This window comes from Grus americana, chromosome Z (assembly GCF_028858705.1).
Source record: "Grus americana isolate bGruAme1 chromosome Z, bGruAme1.mat, whole genome shotgun sequence".
Classification (NCBI taxonomy): Eukaryota; Metazoa; Chordata; class Aves; order Gruiformes; family Gruidae; genus Grus; species Grus americana.
The window spans coordinates 25,839,251-25,864,017 of NC_072891.1; the positions used below are offsets into that span (position 1 = coordinate 25,839,251).

Below are 24,767 nucleotides of genomic sequence, written 5' to 3' on the forward strand. Positions count from 1 at the left end.
CTCAGAGGGTTGTGATAAGCAGCTCAGGGTCTGGTTGGAGGCCTGTAGCTAGTGGGTCCAGTCTTATTCAACATATTCATCGATGACCTGGATGAGGGGACAGAGTGCACCCTTTGCTGTGCAAGTTTGCTGACGATACTAAGCTGGAGGAGTGGCTGACACACCGCAAGGTTCTAGGTGATCCTGCTGTTATAGTTGAATTGAGACAAATAGAGTCCAGAGTAAATTCAATCTGTATTTATTAAGGTAGGAAAGCAAAAGCAGCGCTGGGCGGCCGGGGAGTCGCAGCTCCACCAAGGGCTCGCAAATTCAAACAAGCTAAGCAGCCCCTTTTATAGGTTGATTTTCGCGCCTTTCTGCTTCTTCCCTTATCGTGGCTCCTTCAAGTCTGGGTAGTTTGTTACAGAGATACAAGTTGTCACAGTAACATAGCACTGCAATTTGCAGCATTGTGATCAAGCCTCGCCAAACAGGATGTTCTCTGGTGCAGAAAGATTGCTTTTCTCGTCTAACCCATTTTGATCACCAAATTACCTCCAATTACTTATTACACTGCTGTAGCAGGGGGTTGCACTAGACCATCTCCAGAGGTCGCTTCCAGCCCCTGCCGTTCTGTGATTCTGCATTGTACCTCATCCGAAGGCTTAATTTGCAGCGCAACGGTGCCGTGCGGGCCTTAGCTACGGCCTGTGACGTGCCAGAGGGGACCGAGCCCGTGCGGCCGGAGGCCCGTGCCGCGCGCAGGTGCGGACGCCGCGCGGGGTCGCACTTGGTGCCGAAGCTCCGCCGCGCGCGCCCCGCGCCTCCTGCGCCTCCTGCGCCTCACGGGGGTGGGGGCGGGGCCTCAGGCGGCTCTCGCGAGGCGCCCTCAGCTGCGCGCAGGGGGCGGGGCGAGGGGTGCGGTGACGCCGGCGGTTGCCAGGGGCGGGGCTAGCTCGCAGGCCGGAAGCGGCGCGGCGCCCGGCGCTGGCGGTGTTAAAAGCCCCGTCGCCGGCCTCGCCGCTCCCCTCCGTTCTCCCCCGGCGGCCATGGACGCGCGAGCGCGCGCTAAGCGCTACGAGAAGCTTGACTTCTTGGGGGAGGGACAGGTGAGCGGCCGCTGGGGTGCGGCGGGAGGGAGGCGGAAGGTGCATGTGAGAACACCATCGGCTTCCCCCGGCCTGTCAGGTGCGGGGTCCTCTCTGAGGGACCGGCCGCCGTGTGAGGGGCGATCAGGCTGCCCCGGTGAGGTGCCCTGTTGTGACCGCAGTGGCCGTGGCGGGGTGAGTCCGCGGCCCTGTGGCTGCTTGCAGCCGGGCCCAGCCCCGTAGCGCCTGCCGCACGCAGCAGCGGGATCCACCTGCGAGGCGAGGCGGGGCGGGGGGGCCCCGCGGTTATAAGGCGCGAGAGGAGGTGGCTGGGGAGGCAGGTTGTCCCCCGCCAGCCTGCTGACAGCGGGGTTTCATGGCCTCGTCCTGAGGGAAGGGCCTGGCGCGGGCAGCTCTCCAGCCTGCAGAGCTGGGCTCGGGGGCCGCCTCTGCCGCGGCAACGTCCCAGCCCCTGAGAGGGCTGCGCTGGCACGCGCCTTGTGGCTTGTCTGCTCCGTAGTCACGGGAGCCTCTCTCTTTCTCCTTAGTTTGCTACTGTCTATAAAGCAAAGGATAAGAACACCAACCGAATCGTGGCTATTAAAAAGGTGAGTGTCAGAATATTTTGACATTGTGTGATCAAGTGTCTGGTTGCTCTTGACCTGCCTAATACTTTTTTTTTTTAATCGACTTAATGGGTAATGGGAGAATATATTGTTTCCAGAGTGTTTTGTTTAAATGATCTAGTTAAGCTGTCTTCAATACTTCCTCCTCACCCCCCCCCCCCCGAAGAAGAGAGACTAGCTTCAGCCTTACTACGTTTCTGACTTTCTAAAGGGTTACATGGTCTGTAACTTGAAATTTTGGTTATTTGTTAAACAGATTTATTTTTTAAAAAACCCCACATATTTCCAAACGTCAGACTTTATTAATCCTTGATAGTGGCTTTTTTTTTTAATCTTTCTTCTTGCTGTGCCTGATTTCCTTCAGTCCAGGAGTGTTACTCCTGATTAAGTTCTTTAGAATTGATGGTAGGTTTTTGACAAAATTTTACAAAAGTGATCTTAGATCTGCAACTTACCTGTTTGAATAAAAACGTTGAAAAAGCCTATGTTGTCATACAGGGTTTCACTTCATACTACCTGAAGAGATTTGAGGCAGTTTTTCTATTAAAAATAGGTGATTAGCTGTGCTTTGTGAGGGATAAAAGTGTACATTCCAGTGCTTTGGTTAGTTAAATACTTTACTAGATGAGTTGAACCATAACAATAGTAAGCAATTTTGTTTGATGTACTAGTCCCTTTTAGCGTTATAATACTTGTCCTGTATGGTTGCTACTAGTAGCCGCTATTGTGAAAAGCTTTCTTGTTTGTATCACAATATTTTTCTTAACTTTTATCATCTGGAAATATCAGTGGTAGGATTCTGGACCTGAAAATTTCAGGGCAGTAGATGATTGAGACAGAAGGACTTTAGGCTAGCCCAAGTTTACAGAGTATGCTAATTTTACTAGAATCATTCTAAGACAACTGTCAATTACTTTGCCCTCATTTCTCCCTGGGGACAAGCTCATTAGTGTTATCATAAAGTTTTGTGGCTACAAAGCATTTTATGCTACCAGCTTGCATTATGTCTGTTTTCAGTGCCATCATGACTATTTTTAAGCTTTTATAAAAGCTAATGCTGTATTTTAAGCTTTTTATTTAAAATTTTAAGCTAATTTTTTAAGGGGAAAAAAAAAAACCCACCAACTTCAATCCTAGCTCGTAAAGTGCTTCATGGCACTGAAACTCATTCTGTCTTGGAGTAATACTAAAGAATGTATCTGCTACTGTTGAGGCAGATGGCTTAACCTTATATAATATGAAACCTTTCTTTTCAGATTAAACTGGGACATAGATCAGAAGCTAAAGATGGTGAGTTTAAAAACAAATTCATGCTGCAGAAGCTCTGCTTTCTTTGCTTTGCTTTTGTAAATTGGTACATTGATTTCCCACACCATAACTTGGCTGAGAAAAATGAGCTCCACTCTTTTAGTGTAAGGCTTAATAAAGGATTGCTTCCTAAACTGCAGGACAGAAAAAAAACCCAGCATAGATAACTGCATGCATAGTATATGTCTAAATAGGAGTATGTAACCCGCTAGCTTCTCAATTTAAGTGGAATACAAACATGAATATAGCATACAGTAATAATCTTTACAGCACTGAGTTTGGAACACCTTTTTGTATTGATGCATCTCTGTGCCCTAAATATTTAGGAAAGGTAAGAGTATTTATCTCTGTTTTCAGATATTTCCTTTGTTACATTTCTGTGATTTATGATGAGACAAAAGTTAATAAAAACAAGAACTTCAAGCTCTTGTCTCTGTGTGGGTTTGTTTTATGATGACAAATCAGGGCTATAGAGCAGTATCTTTTGATTCTGTGCTCTGACTAGCCATGTCATGGATGTTACAAGTTAAAACCCAATAATGCTGGTCTTCTCTTACAGCCTGTGTGGTACAGTAGAATTTTGTATGTGTGTAGGCTGCCATCCTTCAGGGATCCTGCATCAACTCACCAACTTTCCAGTGAAGAATCTTTGCTCTCAACTCTCCAGTTCCCTTCTAAGGGAAGAATTTTTAAAGAGAAACTGAGCACTCATGCCAGAGTCTCACAGTTGAGCCAACTGCCAGAGTAGCGATCCATCTGGCCTTCAGTGGACTAATGTCCTTTAAGGACAGTCATTACTTTTGGCCTATACAATGTCTAGCTATAGTTCAAGGATATTATTAAAAATAATGATCATGTCTGGCTTCCTTGTGCTATCTGATAACCTGGTGTACTTTTTTTTTAATCTCAGGCTTTGCCCACCCAAAATCAGCCATTGTTGACTTGATTCTAAAATAGGTAATTAAAATAGGCAGAGCAGGAGTGTAAAGTAATCTGTGTAGCTTTGCCCAAAGTTTTGCTAGAGTACTACGTGTTGAATCATATTCCAGGTTTTGGGAGAACACTGTGTTTCAGCTCATGTGCAGCTGAAACTTTCCATGCAACATACCACAGGAGTATTTGCTTGCCAGTCAGTTTTCATACAAGCCATACGTACCAGTGTTGTTGAGGGAGGAATCATTACCCCACAGGATTCATGGTTTGGTGCAGTGCAGTCAGTGTGCTGTCATCCTCCCACATCCCCTTTGGTGGTTCTTCCATAAAACCTGGCTATTAAAGGATTGAATGTGGCAAAAATGCATGTGCCTTGCCTTATTAAATAATGCTATCTCAAAAAGAAATATATTCATGAGGTTTGTCAGTGTGCCCCTCTCTGGAAGTGAGTGAGACACATTGAAGAATTGATATTTGCAAGATGTAACTTTTCTTTAAAATAAAACCAAAGCTTAGAACACTGTGAAAAAGGCGATTTTTTTTTTTTTTCTAGGCTTTTGCTTGAACTTTCATTTTTGCCAAAATGGAGACATGTTGCTTATAATCTAATTCTGATTACTGTGGTGTAGAATTTATTTCCTGTGGAATAAGGTTTATGTCCACTTTTATTCTGCAGCAATCTGCTTATCTGTGGCAATCTACTTGTTCATAGTAGTAAATCGTCAGTGAGGAACAGAATGAGAGGTTTCTTTGAAGCTTAATCCAAAATTTTTAACTTTGTTCTGTGTCTCATTTTTTTTTTAATGTAGGAATCAACAGAACAGCCCTCAGAGAGATAAAATTGTTACAGGAGCTAAGCCATCCAAATATTATTGGTGTAAGTAAAATGAATGCTGTTTCTGGAATCAGTCCTCAAATATTTCTGGTACAGATTCAAACTGAAATTTAGAATTAGTTGGGTCATGGAGACACTACTTAATTTTATTAGAGCTATTTTTTCCAGCCCAAGTTGGGCAATGAAACAATTGTTACAGCAAAACACCTATTTCAATTACAAAGACAAAGTAGTTTCTTACTTTTTAGCCTGGGGCTATGTGGTTATTAATGGTGGGGAGAATTGTGGAAATTTAGATTACCTGATTTTGCATCTCTCTGATAGACTTGCAAATGAGTGCAGTGCATAATTTACCTGATTGTTTGCTTCATGTGGAACTGGTGACAGCCAAAAGCAGGCTTTTGTAAGCAATGGTACAGTGGGATTCATGGGGCATATTAGGTTTTAGAGCTGATATCTAAAATCTCTGTTGACAGGAGTAAAACCTGTATCTTTTCAGTTGCATTTAGGTTGACTTAAAGCTGTGGATACCCAGCTGGAGCTAAAGATATTTTAAAATTAGCTAATAGTGATAATTTGAAAGTCTGCCATAAATATTAGACCAAGTATGAATTTTCCAGATATTTCATTTAACTTTTTCAGAGTGGAAATATGGTTCTTTTCTGGATTGTGAACTTGCTTTCAAAGTGGTTGCTTTAGCTATCAAAGTTAGAGAATGTGCAGAGAAAGACAACTAAAATGGCAAAGGGCTGGAGCATCTTTATGAAAAAGTCTGAGATTCCTCGTTCTGGAGATGAAAAGGCTGGTAATGGGGAGGCCTGCAAAACTGAGGTGGTAGGTAAAGTGCATGTAGAACTGATATTTGCAAAACCCTAATACATTAATAGAAATAAGAGATGTGTTTAAAACATATTTGTGTCAGGGGAAGGGGGTGTGTGGAAATTGTACTACCTTTACACAGTGTAGTGAATTTTGATTTTGTTGCCACAGGCATTGTAGAAGCAAATAGCATGAGCAGTTCAAAAAGGAATTAGACAAATTCATGACCAGCAGGTCCAGAAGCAGGTTATACCCACTTAGGAGTCTTGATAAAACTGTTGGAGAGGTTGGAAGTGTAAGGGGCAGGAATTACAAAAAGTGGCTAAGCCTGTAGGCTCATTTGCCTAGTATCTCCTGTTACAATGGTGTCTGCAGAGGAAAAGCATGAGCACATCACTGCTGTTACAAACTGTGCTCACAACTATCTTGCAATCAGGTAATTCACGTGGTCATCATACTGCGACTGTAAGGAACAAGCCACACCATGGAGAGAGAGCTTACCTTCCTGATCATGAGACTAGAATGCCATGCTAGATGATCTGTTGTTCTTACTCAGCATCACTCTTGTGTTCTCAGATTAAACACAGCTTCATCCCAAGAAAGGGTCATTTGGATATTCTCCAAAGAGGTTTATTTATCCTAGAAAGCTTGCTACAAAGATGAATACACACCGAAGAATATATTTGAAAGGAAGTTAATAAGCCTGACACTTAGAATTTATAAATACTACATGCTTACAGGAAGCAGATACAGAGCTGAATCCATGGGAAAACTTAGTCTGATCTCAAGAAAGGGTAGGACTTTTGTAGAAAGTTTGAGGAGAGGACAAGATGTGCATTAGATTATCTATTGTAGCTAACACAGTAAAGTTAATTCTTTCTTTTTTTTTTCCCGAACTCCAGGAAGAAGGGGCAATTGTGTAAAATGTGCCATGCTTAATGGGGATTTTTTTGGAGAGTGAGTTAAGAAGCTAAACTAAGTAAGAGTTTTTTGTATAGCAAGTTGAAAAACTTAAACCAGTTCAGCAAGGTGAAAATCCACATGCAGACTACAATGGTGCAGAATTTTAGAAGACTGATGGTGTGAGAGTATGCTTCATCATAATGTATTTTGCTTTACAGCTTCTAGATGCATTTGGACACAAGTCCAATATTAGTTTGGTGTTTGATTTTATGGAAACGGATCTTGAGGTATGATTTTTTTAAAAGATTTTTATTTCAGTATCTTCAAATGTTTTTTTGAAAATACTACTTTAACAGGCTTACATTTGCCCATGTTAAAAAGGTGATTTTCATTATGTCAGTTGATTAAGATCATGTCTTAAAAGTAGTTTGAATAATTTGACAATTTTTGTGAGTTCTCAGCTGATAATGCCTTTACTTTTAAATACTTGTCAGCATGATCTTCAGGAAACAGATTATGTTTACAATGTCAGTTTTCTGAGACTCCAGTCAGAGTGTACAACCTCAGTCATAGATCAGCATCTCAGAATGCAATTGCTAAGCATAATATCAAACATGTTCAAGTAAGTGTGATACTGAAGTATACCAAGTTATGAGTTGGTACTGAAGTCACACGCACCTGAACCATTCTTTGAAATGTAACAATGCTAGAGGTACTTGCAAATCAGCATCTTATATGTTTCATTCTCAAAGACTTTAAGTCAATTTGTCTTTGCGGAAGTCTTTGTATGAGATGTTTTGGTGCAAGATTCTTCATCTTGGAAGTCTGTCCTATACAGCAATTCATGTCAGATCTGTATGTGTGCACATTGTATCTACTCTGGACTGAAATTCATGTAGTTGTTAAGCTAGCCCATTACACATATGCTGTTAAGAACTAGGGCTAGCATTTAAAATATTAAAGCATTGACAGGCTTGCTGAAACCTAGATGAATGCAAGACTGAAAAGGTTAGATCAGTTTTTTGCTAATAGAAGTTAAAGTAATGAGTAGAGTCTCTAGAGGATTTATTCTGTTTACCTAGTAACTAAGCAACATTTAGAGCTGAAAAAGATACAGTGTACAAAGAGGAATGAAATACTCTTGTACTACACGATGCTGTGGTATGCAGAGCATTTAACTGTATTGTGGGGCCACCTTTGGGACTCAGCCTGTTGTGATCAGCCATGTGCTGCATACATGAAATTTTGTGTAGTCTTAGCTATTTTGTCTCAAACAACTTAAAGCTTAGGCAAGGCTGTTACTGGACAGTAATATTAACAAGTAAGTTTTGGGGAGTAGTGTGGAAAATACTTTGAAACAGGATGTTTACATAGAATTTTAATGTTAAAAAGAATGTAGAAAATGTAAGTATATTAAAATATAGTAAAGTGGCCATACCTCCTGGTCTTATTGCAAATAGGTGAGGAAACTGTTGCATTTACAAAGATTAGATGTGTAGTTTGCATGGAGAAAGAAGGAATAAGTGGGAATATAATTTCAAGTTTACTGACATATTTATCATTTCTATGTGTACATCTTTGTCTTGTAAGTTTGGGTATCAACCTTGAACTGAGATAAAATAATAAACTTCTGTTTCCTACCCATTTTCTCATTTGCTCATTATGCAAAGTTCATGTAGGCTATCTGGACTCTCCATTTCAATTACTGATCTCCAGAATAGACCTATTTTTCTGGAAAAAGGGTGAGAATGGTAGGCAATATGTGACTGCTAGTTTAGACTTTGTCTTAATGAATGAAATAACTTTTGAGCTGAAAGAATGGAAGTTAGTCTTGCATGGTAAGCTTTGTTATCAAACTAACACTTTACAGGTTATTATAAAGGATACTAGCATTGTGTTGACGCAATCTCACATCAAGGCATATATGCTGATGACACTTCAAGGATTAGAATATTTACATCAGCACTGGATTCTACACAGGGTAAGCATGTATTAAATTGACAGCCTTTATGCTGTAACAAAAGTCACATTTGATAGAATTTAAGTCTACATTCTGTTGAGGTTAGTTTTGAAGTTCAGACATTCTTAGTCCATAAGCATTCATCCTAGCTGTTTTGGAGAGACAATAGCAGTACCAGAAATATTAAGAATTAATAATGTGGTTATCATTTAGATATTTATATAGAAGTGTCTCGAGTTACACATGATTTTGACTAGCACTGAACTGGGTCTGGCTGGGATGGATTTAACTTTCTTTGCAGCAGCCAGTAAGGTGCTGTATTCTGGATTTGTGGCCAAAACAGTTGTGATAACAACAGCCGAAACATTGGTCTGTTGACAGTGCCCAAGCACTGTTCAAGGCTTTCTCTTTTCCCTCTCTGCCCTCACCCCAGTGGGTAGGCTGGGGGTGGGCAACAAGTGGGGAGGGGACACAGTTGAGACAGTGGACCCAAGTTGGCCAGAGGGATATTGCATGCCATATAACGCCATGCTCAGTAGTTAAAAACTGGGGTAGAAGGGGTATTTGGCTTCCAAGGTGGCTGTTGCTTGGAGACTCTGGACATCAGTCTGCTTGTGGAAGGTGGTGAATGATTTCCATTGTGTTGCTTGCTTGGTTTTTTTCCCACTGTCCTTTACCTGTTAAACTGCCTTTATATTGCTCCCAGAGTTTTCTTGCTTTTGCTCTTGTTCTCTGCCCTATCCTGTTGGGAGGGAGGTGGGATGAGAACAGAGTGAGCAAATGGCTGTGTGGGTGCTTCGCTACTGGTCAGAGGTCAGCCTGCAACACACTGTATTAAACTGTCATTTCCATGATCTCTGCAGTTATTTGAAACATTTGCAAGATCTTTTTATTATTCATTTGGCAGCTATGCAGTTGCTGTTCCTGCAGCAAAGCTAAAACCTATAAAGAGGCAGTTTGGTTTTTTCAAACTCTGCAGCTTAAATATAGTATTCAGATGGTGTGTTTCACTACAGTTTTCATGTGTAATGAAATACTTAATTTCCTGGGGTTTTTCCCCTCACAATGTAGACTTAGGATAGAATCAAAAGTCTGCATTTTAGAATACTGTTATGGCACACCTGCCCGGAGGTTCAACATATGTCTGTTTTTATCAGTACTCACAAAATTCGTTTTTTGCTTTCTGTACTGACAGGATCTTAAACCAAATAATTTGTTGTTAGATGAAAATGGCGTTTTAAAATTGGCTGACTTTGGCTTGGCAAAATCTTTTGGAAGCCCAAATAGAGTTTATACACATCAGGTAGTAACAAGGTAAGACATTATTACATAGTGATTGTGTAGCTGTTTTGCAGTATCTCTTGAAATATGTCATGTCAAATCAATGTGTGCAAAGTTTGGCATCTAGCTCCTGTGATATGGCTGTAGTGGCAAAAGCCTCATAAAGAAAACACAAGAAGGCATTGTTCAGCAAAGTTTCTGTAAGAACTACTGGAATATGCATCATGGGAGTTGTTCTGGGGTATGGTACTCTTTTGAAGTGCATGGAAATAATATGTATCTGCCTATAAGCCTGGCTTTCAGAGCAAGACAGCTGTTACCCTCTGTTAATTTTGAGACCTAGAATCTTTTTTGTAGCTAGTCACATTACCTATTATGAAACAAAAGCTTGAACCAATTAAAATAATTATTAGTGTTATTTACAGCATGCTTATTTAAGATATGCTTTAAAAAGCAGGGCTGCAAAATATGCAGGGTGTTTGTTTTTGTCTGCTGTAATGCTAACTACTTGGTCAAAGATGGTTTGTTTTAACACCTCTATTCGAAAGGCAGAAATGATACAGTAGTTTCAAATGCAGCATGTATAAGAACATTGCATTAAACTTGATTGTTCTTAGGCAGTGGAAGTAGCTGTGTTAAATAACTGCTGTCAAGGTTCATTTTGCATAAAACTAGTCTCTATACTTAGGTCTGTTGGTATGGAGATTTTTGGAAGCTGGAAGGAATCCTATCTTTGTGTCATTTCTTCAACATCAATTTTAAAGATAATTTTGGTTTATAACATGCCAGCCTGCCTGTTAAATGCTTTTTCCTTTGCACATTTGTAGTTCCGTTGCTTGTTAATCAGGTCAGTTGAAACTGTAGTTAATTTATGGTTATATGTGACTCTCTGGTGAGGAATGCACAATTTTGTTCAGTCTTTCTTAAACAAAACACTTTGCTGGGTGAAGTACAGCTCTTCAGTGTCTGGAAAATATATGGGCAGGAGCAGTATCCTCTTTGTAGTTCTTGCATTGCTACAATATACAGCACTTGGCATGAGCAAAGCCAGGTGATTTTCCCAATATGTGTTTTCTTTTCAGGTGGTACCGAGCCCCAGAACTATTGTTTGGTGCTAGAATGTATGGTGTTGGTGTCGATATGTGGGCTGTTGGTTGTATTTTAGCTGAATTGCTCCTCCGGGTAAGTCTTCAAATGTAAGCATTTTGTATTTGCTCTTCAGTGCATTACAACTCTGTATGTGGGCTTCCTTTCTCCTGCTGACAGCAGCAGGTGAAGGCAGTTAGGCTATTTAGGAAAGGAAGAAGAAGGGGAGGGGGGGAGAAGCTTCCAAAATCTTGGTATCTGTAAGGAAAGTGAGGTTTTGGAATAGACTAGGGTTACATAAGCATCACAATTACTGGAAGCCTTTAAAAACATCTGGATAAAAAAATTGCAACAAACTGTTACAGTCTTGCCTTGGGGAAGGTCAAGTAGGTAACAGGACTGGAGGAGTTATCCTTTCACACAGCCTTCTAGGAGTTTTCATTTGCTATCCTTCTAGAAATATGACATAGATACATGCATACTCTGTCCCTTATGCGTTGTTCCACAATAACTGTAAATAGCTACCTTAATTGTGGGTTTATTTGTAATGAACAGAAGATGGATGTTCTAAGCTATGGTTGTCGACAGTACTGGAATGAAGCTGAAGGTTAACATCAGGCTAATCCAGTGCCACTCCTGAGTACAGTACACAGAAGTAATGGTCCTTAAGTAAGCTTTTTGGAGGGTAGGGGCACAGACACAGCTGAAAAAATATACTGCAGGCTACTTCATGTTATCTTCCATGAGTATGTGGCTTCTCCTTGCTTTTTGCACTGTACTTTAAATGTTTGTGTGGCCATGTGGTGAACCAAATTGGGGAACTAGTCTGTCTGAAAACACCTTGAAAGAAATCTTTTGCCTCGGTTTATCACACAAACAAGTGTGCTGGTATGATTTGGTTGGCAGTTCAGAAATGGAAATGTACAATGACTGTTTAAGCAGCATTAGTGATGTGTACATAAATATGCATTAGACCTGCTAAAGTTGGATAAACTCAAGGAAAGTCAGAAAGCAAATCAATTACTGAATTCTCTCTATTCTTTGGTTTCTCACAGAGCAGAAACTGTGTCATGGTTCAGTTTTATTACTGTGATAGTTTTAAATGTGTCTGTCCTTTTTCTTCCTAAATGTACTAGGTTGAGGGACAATGCAACTTCTGGGAGCTTTCCAAAAGCAGTTTATGGTCAAGGGGCTTTTATGACGCCAAAATTTAGTACATTGCCTACTAGGGATATTCTTGACAGTTTTTCTGTCCTACTTAGTTAAATACTGCCTCTAATTCTTCATCATTTTGCTTTGGTCACAAAGTCTCTTTTTTCTTGCATTGTGTGCCTGATGCACAAGCTGAACAAAGGGCAATTATGGCCTTTTCAGTCTTCTGCCTAGTTTAAATGAAACATGATCCTGATTGGGCAGTTTCTATCCTAGGGGGTCACTACTCTCCCTCATGCTGTGATCTCATTCTGTCAGTCTAACTGCTACTTGTGTAATCCATTTACAATTCACTTTAAATGTTTTGAATATATATAAAACCTAAGTTCAGGGAGCAGATGATGGCAGGATCATTGTGACCAACCAACTTTAAACTGGCAACTGAGATGTAAAATCTTTCTTCTCCTCCATTTAGTTATTTTATGTTAATGTGGTGGTGGTTTAATCTTATGTTTAGCTCTCTGCTATCAAGTCAGTGATATGAAGCCTGGGTTGCAAGAAACCTTCAGAATCTATTTGGACATTTCTAGAATGCCTCAAATATTCAGTCTGTCTTTTTATGGGCTGCTGGTATACAAAGATGTATATAAGGGATAGTTCAAATTTCCTCTCTAGAACTGAAGTTCAGAAGTTAATTCAATCAAATGCTGTTGCCTTCTTCCAGGTTCCTTTTTTGCCCGGAGACTCTGATCTTGACCAGCTGACAAGGATATTTGAAACACTGGGCACTCCAACAGAAGAACAGTGGCCTGTGAGTCCTTTTATTTAACAGACTGACATTAGTTTTACTTGATACTCTCTATTTTAGCTTTTGAAATAAAGGGTGTACCAGAATACTTGAGTAGAATGCCAGAAGGCAGCTGCCTGATCTCACAATGCGGAGGATAAGCAGCTGAGATTTATTGTTTCTCTTGGCAAATTCCTGAGCAATATAGCAGTGTTGTTAGCATTAAGCAACAGTAATGAAACTTCGTGGTTTCATTTTTGTGTGTATCCAGTTTCCCATGGCTATTAGTATGAAGTTAAGATTGTTGCTTAATGTTCTTTAGATGCTTGATTAATAATCTGCTTTGACCTGAAAGGCTTTAATCACTTTCAGAAGTAGGAACAATTTGTAGTTGGCCTGGATAAGTTATAGTTTTGGGATACAATAAAAAACACCAGACCAACAGCTTTAGGAATAAATAGTTGATCTCAGAGTAACTGTACTGTAACAAATACAATTAGTAGTACAATTACCTCTGAGATGACAGTGGATTCAGTAATTCATGAATACCAGGACAAACTTAGCATCAGGGCACACAATGACCTCCCTAACCATGGTTATCAGGCAGATTGACAGGAAGCAGGGCATGGCTTCTTTGGACATGCAGCTTGGACCAGCTGATGGGCACAGGGGGTCCAGAATTCCCTGATCACACTGTTGTCTTTTGTAGTTGAGTTGTGGAAGCAGTCTCTGGACTTGATAACCAGTCATCACATCACACTTCTGCTCCCTCTCCATGCTGCTTTTCCTTTGTGTGAGTGGTACTCGAATGCTGTGGTATGCGATCACCAAATGGAGCTACAGCCATATGGAGAAATATCGTATAAGGCACTGCTACTCCCATACAATTTTGTTGTTGTTTTGAGATTAAGTGAAGCGCATGAAGATTTTTGCAATGACATTTCTCCTTTCTTTGGAGAGGAAGAGTTAAGATACAGGTGGGGAAGGGAGAGGAGATTTGCTAGCATGACAGAGATGATGCATTCTTAAATTAATTTGCAAACCCATACATTTCAAGAATTGAAATCTTTACTGTCAAGATTATAACTGAGCGCACTTTTCATTTCCGTGTTAATATTTTATTTTGCTTGGATAAACTTACTGAAATGTGAGGACTAGAGATTCAAAATACGTAAAATACCATGTATGGATAATTGTCTCCAGCAAGATCATTTTTATGATAGAATTTTAATACAATGGGACTGATTTCATACCTACAGGGAAAAAGTATGCAATTCATCTGTTCAACTGCTTGACATATTTTCCTTCCCTCCCCACACTCCCCAAATAGTTTCAGTTGTGCATTTTGAAAGTAGCTCAAAACACTCATGATGATCAGCTCATTTTGAGGAGGAAGACAGTCTATCAACTTTGAGAAAATGCATACTGGCTCTTTTGTGAACCTTGCCTCTTCCACCTTGTCAGTTTGCAGAAGAAAACTGTGAAGCTACTTCATTTGTCTGCACCTACTCTAAAGTTCTGTCATACTTCCATTCTTTGTTAGCAGTTTTTCCTTTTGGACTGGTCACCACTAAAGCAAGGGAAGGACAAAACACTTGGAAAGGAAAAGTGTGAAACAACTGTAACTTTTTTTTTAAAAAAAGTCGTTATGACCTACTATTCCTACACTTATTTCAGTGACCAAGTATTAGCAAGGTGTTTTGAAAGACAATTTGCTTCTGCTGAAAGACAGCCATGTGAAGTTCCCTTTGTGTGAAAAGCTGAACTCTTTCTCACTTGAAAAACATATTTTCCATTTTTGTCTTTGTAGGGGATGACGAGTCTTCCAGATTATGTCACATTTAAGTCTTTCCCTGGAATGCCACTTCAACATATCTTCAGTGCAGCTGGTGATGATTTGCTCAGTCTTCTGCAAGGCTTATTCACATTTAATCCTTGCACTAGGGTTACGGCTACTCAGGTATAGTACACTTGCATTATGTGCTCATCTTCCTTAACCTACTGTTAATATCAGATAAATGTGCTTTGAAGTCAGTAAGCCAGGTTTCAAATGAAATGTCATATAGTTCTGTCTGTGAAATACTAGAAACGTATTTCCAGCATTTTGTAGAGAGAACTCTGAAAGGCATGAATAATGCTGACTGATCATCTGCATTTCCAATGTAGAGCAAAGGTAACAACTAAAAGGTGTATGAGTCATGGCCTTCAGACAGTTGTTATACTTGACATTCAAAATTCAGTCACCTAACGCTTGAAATTTAAGACTTAACATAGCATATCTTACTCTCTGGTTTTGAAAGGTTTTCAGTCTTAATTCATCCAGTGTCATCTTCAATTTTATTTAAACTTTTTTGATTCTTTTTTAACATGAAATTCCGTGGTGATTTAAACCAGCATTCTGATCTGAATATCCTTTTCCATTATACTTGAGTGAAGCATGTCAATTTCACTATTCCTTGATGGGGAGAAATGAAGGACTTCAAAATGTTCTAGTTAAGAGTATTGATTTCTGCTATGAAGAAGATAAAGCAGTTGAAGTTTCAAAACTGTATGTCTGTCACCTTACACGGTTTGGAAAGCATGCAAGAGACAAAACTGTCCGCTTACGGTCAGGGCTTCCTCATTGCTTGTTAAACAAAGCAGATCCCAATCCAGGGGATTAGTGTATGTGTTAAGTGTCTTTTTACTAGAAAACTTTATTCAGACCACATTCAAGTTTTTTGTTACAGTCTTTAAGAACTTTCAATATAAGTTTCCAAATAATTACTTCTGCTATGCTTGGGACATGTCTGTACTAGTTTGTATGTATAAAGTCATTTTACAGGTCATATTGTAGGATGGTGACTTGAATATATGATTTTTCTAGTCTAGTATTTTTATTGACAATGCCACAGTCTAAGGCAGGAAACAGCTTCTGCTTGCTGTATTGGCTTGATTTATAGCTGACCCCGAATACCATGTAACTGACATAAGCAAGAGTAATGATTACCTAAGACACAACTTAGCCTCTTTTCCTTAACCACAGTTTATGGAAGCTGTGGAATTCCTAAAATTTAAAATAGGGTATGTAATTCCACTACATGAAATTAACCCTGCTCACCTGTGTTTGTCTTCTGCTCTAATTCAAACTGGTTTTCCCAGTTTACAGTGTAGAAACAGCACAGTTAAAGGAATTTTTGAGAAGGATTTAACTTACAAGCTAGCAAAACAGATGGTGTCCTGGTCCTGGATCTGATCAAGACTTCAGATATATTCTTTTAATCGTTCTTTATTCCTTTCTTCTTTATCATCTTGTGTCATCTGTCTATTCAGAATGTAAGCTCTATGGACATAAAAACTTGTTGTTTGTACAGACTACCTGCAGTGTAGTCTAGAGTTTTATTAGGATGTCTGAGCATTAGTTAAAAATAACAGTACACAATTATCTCTTGGCTTACAAATCAAAGTGTTCTGCGTAGTCAGAGAACACAAAATCTTGATTTGTCCCGAGGCCACCTGCTAATATATGTGTCCAAGCAGCTTAGAAGTCCCAATTGTAAGTGCTTTATTTCATTGTAACCTCTTTATAGATGGTGTTCTGACACTTTATACTAATCACTTGGTTATTTTTCTTCCATTATCATTAAGGCATTGAAACAGAACTATTTCAGTAACCGACCAGGACCCACTCCAGGAAATCAGCTGCCAAGACCCAACTGTCCTGCAGAAGCTGTGAAGGAGCAACAAAATGCACTTATAAATCTAAAAAGGAAAAGAACAGAAGGAATAGATCAAGGTAACCTCTTAATGTTTCACCTGTTTTAAAACAGGAACTACATGCTCAGAGAGAATGTGATACTTTCAGTGTTTCAGAAAAAAAACTCTCTGAATGGATTACATTCCTGGGCACCAATACCATCTGAAGCCCTTTAATGATTTATGCTTTAGAGTGAGAATGACTTAGTTCTGTGTTCTAACAGAATTGGTACCAAAAAAGGCTCTTTTGTGATGCTTAGGAATCTATTTGTTAGAAAAAATACCTAATTCCATTAAATAATAGTGTGGTACTACCCAGTAAATTATAGGTGATTATGATGCCCTCTTTTTTTTTTTTTTGAGACATCTTACTGAAGTGGAAATAACTTAACTTTACCTCACTTAATAAAAAAAAAAAAGGCAGGGGTGTGAGAGAGAATCATGAATCATAGAATGGGTTGGGTTGGAAGGGACCTTAAAGATCATCCAGTTCCACTAGATCAGGTTGCTCAAAGCCCCATCCAACCTAGCCTTGAACACTTCCAGGGAGGGGGCATCCACAGCTTCTCTGGGCAACCTGTTCCAGTGCCTCACCACTCTCACAGTAAAGAATTTCTTCCTAATCTCATCTAAATCTACCACTTTTTAGTTTAAAGCCATTATCCCTCATCCTATCACACCATGCCCTTGTAAACAGACCCTCTCCAGCTTTCCTGTAGGCTCCCTTTAGGTACTGGAAGGCTGCTGTAAGGTCTCCCCGGAGCCTTCTCTTCTCCAGGCTGAACAATCCCAACTCTCTCAGCCTGTCCTCAGAGGAGAGGTGCTCCAGCCCTCTCATCATCTTCGTGGCCCTCCTCTGGACTCGCTCCAACAGCTCCATGTCTGTCTTGTACTGGGGCCCCCCAGAGCTGGATTCAGTACTCCAGGTGGGGTTTCACAAGAGTGGAGTAGAGGGGCAGAATCCCCTCCGTCGACCTGCTGGTCACTCCTCTTTTGATGCAGCCCAGGACACAGTTGGCTTTCTGGGCTGCGAGTGTACACTGCCAGCTCATGTTGAACTTCTCACCCACCAACACCCCCGAGTCCTTCTCAGGGCTGCTCTGAATCCATTCTCTGCCCAGCCTGTAGTTGTGCTTGGGATTGTGCCGACCCACGTGCAGGACCTTGCACTTGGCCTTGTTGCACTTCATGCAGATCGCATCAGCCCACCTCTCAAGCCTGTCAAGGTCCCTCTGGATGGCATCCCTTCCCTCCAGTGTGTCAACCACACCACACAGCTTGGTGTTGTCAGGGAAACTTGCTGAGGGGGCACTCGATCCCACTGTCCCTGTTGCCGACAAAAATGTTAAACAGTGCCGGTCCCGATACTGACCCCTTCACTCTCTGCTCAAACATTGAGTCGTTGACCACAGCTCTTTGAGTGCAACCATCCAGCCAATTCCTTAGCCATAGAGTGGTCCATCCATCGAATCCATGTCTCTCCAATTTAGAGACAAGGATGTTGTGCGGGACAGTGTCAAATGCCTTGCACAAGTCCAGGTAGATGATGTCAGTTGCCCTTCCCTCATCCACCAACACTGTAACCCCATCATAGAAGGCCACCAGATTTGTCAGGCACGATTTGCCCTTAGTGAAGCCATGCTGGCTACTCAATAATCACGTCCTTATTTTCTGTGTTCCTAAGCATAGTTTCCAGGAGGGTCTCCTCCATGATCTTGCTAGGCACAGAGGTGAGACTAACCAGTCTGTAGTTCCCCAGGTCTTCCTTTTTTTCCCCTTTTTAAAAATGGCAGTTACATTTCCCCTTTTCCAGTCAGTGGGAACTTCACCAGACTGTCATGAATTCTCAAATGTGATGGAGAGTGGCTTAGCAACTTCATCTGCCAGTTCCCTCAGGACCTGCATCTCATCGTGCCCCATGGACTTGTGCACCTTCAGGTTCCTTAGATGATCTCAAACATGATCTCCTACAGTGGGCGGTTCTTCATTCTCCCAGTCCCTGCCTTTGCCTTCTGTGACTTTGGCAGTGTGGCTTGAGAACTTGCTGGTGAAGTCTGAGGCAAAGAAGTTGAGTACCTCAGCCTTCTCCATATTCCAGGTAACCAGGTCTACTGTTTCATTCCAGAGGGGACCCACATTTTCCTTACTCTTCCTTTTATCACTGACATACCTATAGAAACTTTTCTTGTTTCCCTTGATGTCTCTTGCCAGATTTAATTCTACCATGGCTTTAGCTTTCCTAACCTGATCCCTGGCTGCTTGGACAGTTTCTCTGTATTCCTCCCAGGCTACCTGCCCTTGCTTCCATGCTCTGTAGGCTTCCTTGTTGTGCTTGAGTTTGTTCAGGAGCTCCTTGTTCATCCATGCAGGTCTCCTGGTGGTTTTTGGCTGATTTCCTCTTTGTTGGGATGCATCACTCCTGAGCTTGGAGGAGGTGACCCTTGAAGACTAACCAGCTTTCTGGGGCCCCTCTTCCCTCCAGGGCTTTGTCCCATGGTACTCTACCAAGCAGGTCCCTGAAGAGGCCAAAGTCTGCTCTCCTGAAGTCCAGGGTAGTGAGCTTGCTGTGCACCCTCCTCACTGCCCTGAGGATCTTGAATTCCACCATTTCGTGGTCCCTGCAGCCAAGGCTGCCCTTGAGCTTCACATTCCCCACCAGCCTCTCCTTGTGGTGAGAACAAGGTCCAGCATGGCACCTCTTCTCATTGGCTCCTCTATCCCTTGGAAAAGGAAGTCTCATCAATGCATTCCAGGAACCTCCTGGATTGCCTATGCCCTGCTGTGTTGTCCCTCCAACAGATATCAAAATGATTGAAGTCCCCCATGAGGACCAGGGCTTGTGAACGTGAGGCTGCTCCTTTTTGTTTATACAGAGCCTCATCTGCTTGGTCTCCCTGGTCAGGTGGCCTGTAGCAGACCCCTACTATGATGTCCCTTGTCCCTGTGCTCCCTTTAATCTTGACTCATAAGCTCTTGCTCAGCTCCTCATCCATCCCTAGGCGGGGTTCCATGCATTCTAGCTGGTCATTGACAGAGGATAACATCCCCTCCTTGTATTCCTTCCCTGTCCTTACTAAATGACATAGCATGTTGGTCTTTCAAATGACAGACTGGAGAATGTAAATCAGGTTCAGAAGAGAGATTTCTGCTTTCTCTCTTATATTAAGCAAGTTAACAGTTATGACTGGTCTGCGTAAGGAACATTAAGCACATTTCTGTGACCCTTTTAAAAGGCAAGCCTATTTCCTAACATTTACTTCTATATAGATCCTCCAGTCTTCCCCAAACAGTAGTGTGTACTTTCTATCTTCATGGCAAGAAAAGCTCTGAGGACTCAAGACCCGTATCAACACTAAATTACTCAGACCTTCTAATAAAGAGGCAAATACTGGTTCTTAAACTTGGAGTTGGTCTTCTCACAGCTGGAATATGCTAGAGAGCAGCTGTCAGGTTAGCATCAGCTTTTTGTTACTGCCAGTATGAGACTCTGTTTTGATAAGAGTGATATCTTTTTGGAATGGAGATGCTTCCATGAAAGTGCATTTCCTCTTCAGAGAGACAACTACATTGTTAGAGTTTAACTTACTTTTTAGGCACTTTGACTTGTTTCTTAGTTGTGTGTCAAATTAAAAGTAAAAATGCATTACTTCACTGTCTTAAGATTCTAATCTCAAAGAAAAATTTCATCAGTTGACTATCTGCATGCTCTTTGACCTCAGTACTATGGGCCAACTGACATGTGGGAGCTTGTGAAGTTACCATAGCTTAGGTAATTAATCTTTTTAGCTCCTTTTGCAAGGACCATGTGAGGGTCTGTGATTAGTGTTTTGGAGTACATGTCCTAAAATATGCCTGTTAACTAAAGGACAGGAAAGAAGAAATGCTTCCTTGAGTTCTGTGACTTAACCATTTGAAGTCTTGCACTTGACAATGAGCAGTTTCCAGAGCTGTATCAAGCTAGAACACTAATTGCTATAATACACCCTGGAACTTAGCAAAATGGACTGAGAGATTACTGAAGGGTACCCTCTTATAAAATGTTGGCATCAGGGTCTGGCTGCCAGGAGGAAGGAATTTATGCTATTCCCCTAAGTGCTGCTTTTCCACAAGAACAAAACCCTATAGCCTGTAGGGTGTGTTCACCAAACTTAAATGTGCAGCAGCTGTACTTCTCAAAAAAAAAAACCCCATCCTCTTTATCGTCAGGGGAGAACTATCACTAGATGGATGACTGACTGTGAAAAGTATTGCATGCATCATTTCTAGCTTTTGCTACCATTTATTTCTGATCAGTGAGGTATGTGGAGACACTGATGCTATGATGACATCTTTGTCCATCTTGTCCACTCTGGCAAACACTTAATCAAAAGCAGCACTCCTTCCCCAGGGCACCAGTTTCTTAGTTCTATTAATCTGCATTTCTACAGAGCTGTAGGTTCACAAAACAGACTAAAAGATACAGTATTAAACTTTTTTCTTTTTAAATGCAGTATAAGGAATCCATCTGATTTCAGAACTATTCTACATTGGGATGGAAAAAAAAAACATTCTATTAATATCTAAGGTTAAGAATTTGTACTGTTTGGGCATTCATTTAAAATTCATGGGTGTGATTCAATGTCAGTGTATTTCAAAGGAGACCTCTGCCTATAGGGCAGGAAAAAACAGTTGGATCCTTTCATAGTAAGCTTCATAGCCATTGCAGAAGGCAGCTATGGTTTATTCTATGTATGTTATAAATAAGTAGCACATGAAGAAATGAGAGGACAAGATCTGGAATAGGATCAGAAAAGTACTGCTGCCCTCATCTCCACAACTGATACTAAACAGAGACATGGTTAAAGAATGAGGCAGAGACTAAAAGGGCTGTCACTTCCTGCAGACAGCTTACTGCTGGGTAGTGACAGCATGTAAGAAAAATCATTATGAGTATATGTGTGGTGGGGCAGAGTTAAGCCTTAGAATAGCTTGCCTTTCTTAGGCTTAAAAGTAGAATTAACTGACAAGCTTTTTATACCAACAAAGAGGAATACTTAATGTATCACAAATGCAATTAACACTTAACTACAGAATTTTGGACTCATTTGGAGTACATGTACTGATTCAAGTAAGCTTTGATTCTAGCACTCTTTCATGGATTCGTTGGAAAAAGTCATCATGTACTGCTACTGCAGCAAACAGCGTTAAGCAGCTCTGAGTAGATGTATCTTGAGAACAGTATCAAATGAATACGAAAACATTGAGGGAGGGGGCTGGACCTGTTCACTTTGGTAACAATGTGATTTACGCTTTTCAGGATTACCAAAAAAATTGATTTTTTGATTGCTATGGATGAAAATGGGTGAAAGCGGCCTGAGTCCCAACCATTGAAAAAACATTGTAATGGTCACTGGATGGTTATTTTGTAATATTTTCATATGTAAAGTATGCATTTAATATTTCCTTACTGAAAGAGATATCATTATCCTTACTTCTGTTTTTAAATAAAAGCATTGTTAAGCAAAACAAGAAGATTGCTTTCTCTGATTTGCTGTCTTGTTACTTTGACTCATGCTTTGAATTAGTAACTGTCAAACCTGCTTGCTGGCTATAGATTTACACAGGCTAATTTTGCAGAACCTTTATACAAATAACACCCTTCTCACCTGGAGCTTAGATGTACATATGATTGTCTATCAGCCCTATAATAAATACTGGGAAGTATTTATGTAAGGGAAGGGCAGGATGCTTTTTTGTTCCAGAAGACTTTGAGGCTTACAGAGGAAGAGCAACTATGTTCTTGCTCCTGTGTTACTTCATTTTACTTCTGCCTTGAGCCAACGTGAAGTATGCTGGTCTTGTAAGGGACAACTGTTAATAGTCTCCCAATACCCTACTGTGTTCTGTATTGGTTGTTGGCAGTTGAAAATTAAACTTAAACTTCCTACTAGGATCTATTTAACAATGTAGAGAAAATGTTTATCAAATAACATCGGTTACAGCAGTGTTTACTGTCTGTGTAATCAAACATCATCATCCTGAATGCAGGCTGGGGGATTAAGAGAACTGCAGTCCTCCTTCTCACAGGCATATGTATGAAAATATTTTAATCTGAATAGGGTAGAGAGAGTTAGGAGTACTGTAAACTTGTTTGCATTGGACTTATCTAGGGCAGCATTCTGACTGGACTGCAAAGCTTGGAAACCTTCAGTCCCTAAAACTGATACTGCATTTTTCAATGAGTATCCTAACTATTTTGTATTATACGTAGCGTTTGCATGGCAGTGACAATTTTGTCAGCTCTGCTTTGAGAGTAACACCATTCCCTTCTTGTCACATGCTGTGTGTGCCTAGATGATACCCTTCCCTGAAGGAAACCTTTCCCAGTGGGACATGTAGCAATCCTCTAAGCTTCTATTGGCAAAAGTTGTAGAGTAGGTACTGAGTTAGATGGGCGATCAGTGTTTGAATGTATAGAGAATGGTTACTGTGCTGTGTAAGAGTGGGATTAAAGAGAGGATATTTTGTGACCAAGGTTACTGTCTTGTATGCTTTGAGTTGTGTGTTTGCCACAGCAGATGCTCAAAAATAGCAGTGCCTCTACATAATACAAGTCCAGGAGATGTTCCCTTCCAGCTCCCACACTGCAATTCATTTGGCATACTGTGCACTGCATGTATGATTGGGGTCTGTTCTATACTGTGAGGGTATACAGTAAGTTTTGTTTTCAGCTGAGTTCATGAAGCTGCCTGTGTCAGGGACTAAAATTGCCTTGCTCTTAATGGTGGTGTTGTGCATAGATAAAGTGTATGTACATTACAGAGTAAGATAAGATTAGAAAAAGGATTAGCACAATATTTTTTTCTTAATCTCAGGCTTTTGGATAGTTTGATTTAACTTTTGTGACTTAGATCAGAACTCTGGAAGGAATATTGGGGACTCCTGGTGAATATAACTTAATATGCAATCATACACAATTAGTCATCTAAATACTGTTTAATTTGTGACTTGGTTACCTTGTAAGCTTTATATCATGCTAATCATGCTTCAGCTTTGGCAATCTGTCTTTTATCACACCAACTCACTGAATATACAGATACTGCAATCTGCTCGGCTTCTATTCAGAACCACAACAATCAAGGATGGTTTGTCTTGAGCCTGCAATGTGCATGCTTGTGCAAAATGGAACATAATCTAAATGCCTTCTCTCTTGGGTTGAGATAATTTTTCTGCCCTTGCTGCTTTTTTATCATGAGTTACTGGTGTTTCTTCCTGAAAGGTTAGTACTCTTCTTTGTAAACTTGATAGCTCTTACCTGAAGACTTCATGGAATTTGAGTAACTTGTATGCATTGTACTGATACTGCTTATATAACTGAATTAAAACTTTGTTTTCTTTCTTCCACTTTGTTGCCACAATAAATGTAGCAAAAACTCATTGTATGAGCACACACTACAGAAGGGGAAGGTGCTCTTGGTTTTAAACAAAACTGATTTCATTTTCTCACAGATACCAGGATTACTTCTGGTGGCATGGAGAACAAGGACTGCTAGCTTTCACATCGTCATCTTGTCTCACTGGTTCTTGATTGGTGCCAATGCTGTGTGATCCCTGCAGCCTTTCTGTTTTGAAAAATAAGGCTCAGAGCCAGACTGAGTTACATAATTGTTGCTTTGCATTTGTGGTACACTCTTACCCATGGTGTGGCCTTGATGCTGTCAGCACTCCAGGCGGCACTTCCAGTTCTTTGCTTTTACCTGTATTCGCTCTTGGCTTGTGACTGTTCCTGTTCTTTTGACTTACTGCATGTACACTGCTTGCTTAACTCCTGTTCATCCATTTCTTCTGGTGCACAAATGTTTATGCTCCACATGCTCCAATGTAATGATGCATTTACAGAGCAGGTTTCACATCTCAATACTCGTTTGCTTCTCCAAGAGAAGGGAGAAATCGTTACAAAAAAGGCTATAATTAGGCCTGCTTTTCTTTGAATCCCTCCATTTCCCCTTGTATTTCATACTCAACTATGTCGACTTCGCCACTGAGGTAAAGTATTCTTTCCATATGGCTTTAATAAAATCATAGGATAAAACAGGGATAGCTTTGGATGTAGCTTGTCAGGTTGAGATAGTTTAGCCCTTAGAGAAGTTTCTCTGAGTGCTTTGAACACTTTTGGCAGGCTGTGTTTTGACATACACCTTGCTGATATCCAGTAGCGTGAGAGGCTGGGGAAAAGACATGCATGGCTGTGGTCTCTTTTTGGCTCCAAAATATAGCACTGCCCAGAAAAAACATC

At 40.7% G+C, this 24,767-nt stretch overlaps 1 protein-coding gene across 2 annotated transcripts; it reads left to right on the forward strand.

Moving 5' to 3' along the window:
* The first annotated feature begins 920 nt into the window (after nt 1–920).
* CDK7 (cyclin dependent kinase 7) lies at nt 921–24,397 on the forward strand. Of its 2 annotated transcripts, none has more exons than XM_054809899.1 (12): nt 921–1,088; nt 1,616–1,675; nt 2,950–2,983; nt 4,744–4,811; nt 6,710–6,778; nt 8,362–8,472; nt 9,647–9,765; nt 10,815–10,914; nt 12,695–12,781; nt 14,568–14,717; nt 16,385–16,532; nt 23,981–24,397. In XM_054809899.1, exons 1-12 carry the CDS (start codon nt 1,029–1,031, stop codon nt 24,022–24,024), a joined length of 1,050 nt encoding a protein of 349 aa, XP_054665874.1. In that variant the 5' UTR covers nt 921–1,028; the 3' UTR covers nt 24,025–24,397. The 2 variants fall into 2 exon arrangements, with proteins under 2 accessions (XP_054665874.1, XP_054665875.1); XM_054809900.1 differs by lacking the exon at nt 23,981–24,397 and adding an exon at nt 21,789–23,799.
* Nucleotides 24,398–24,767: the final 370 nt, after the last annotated feature.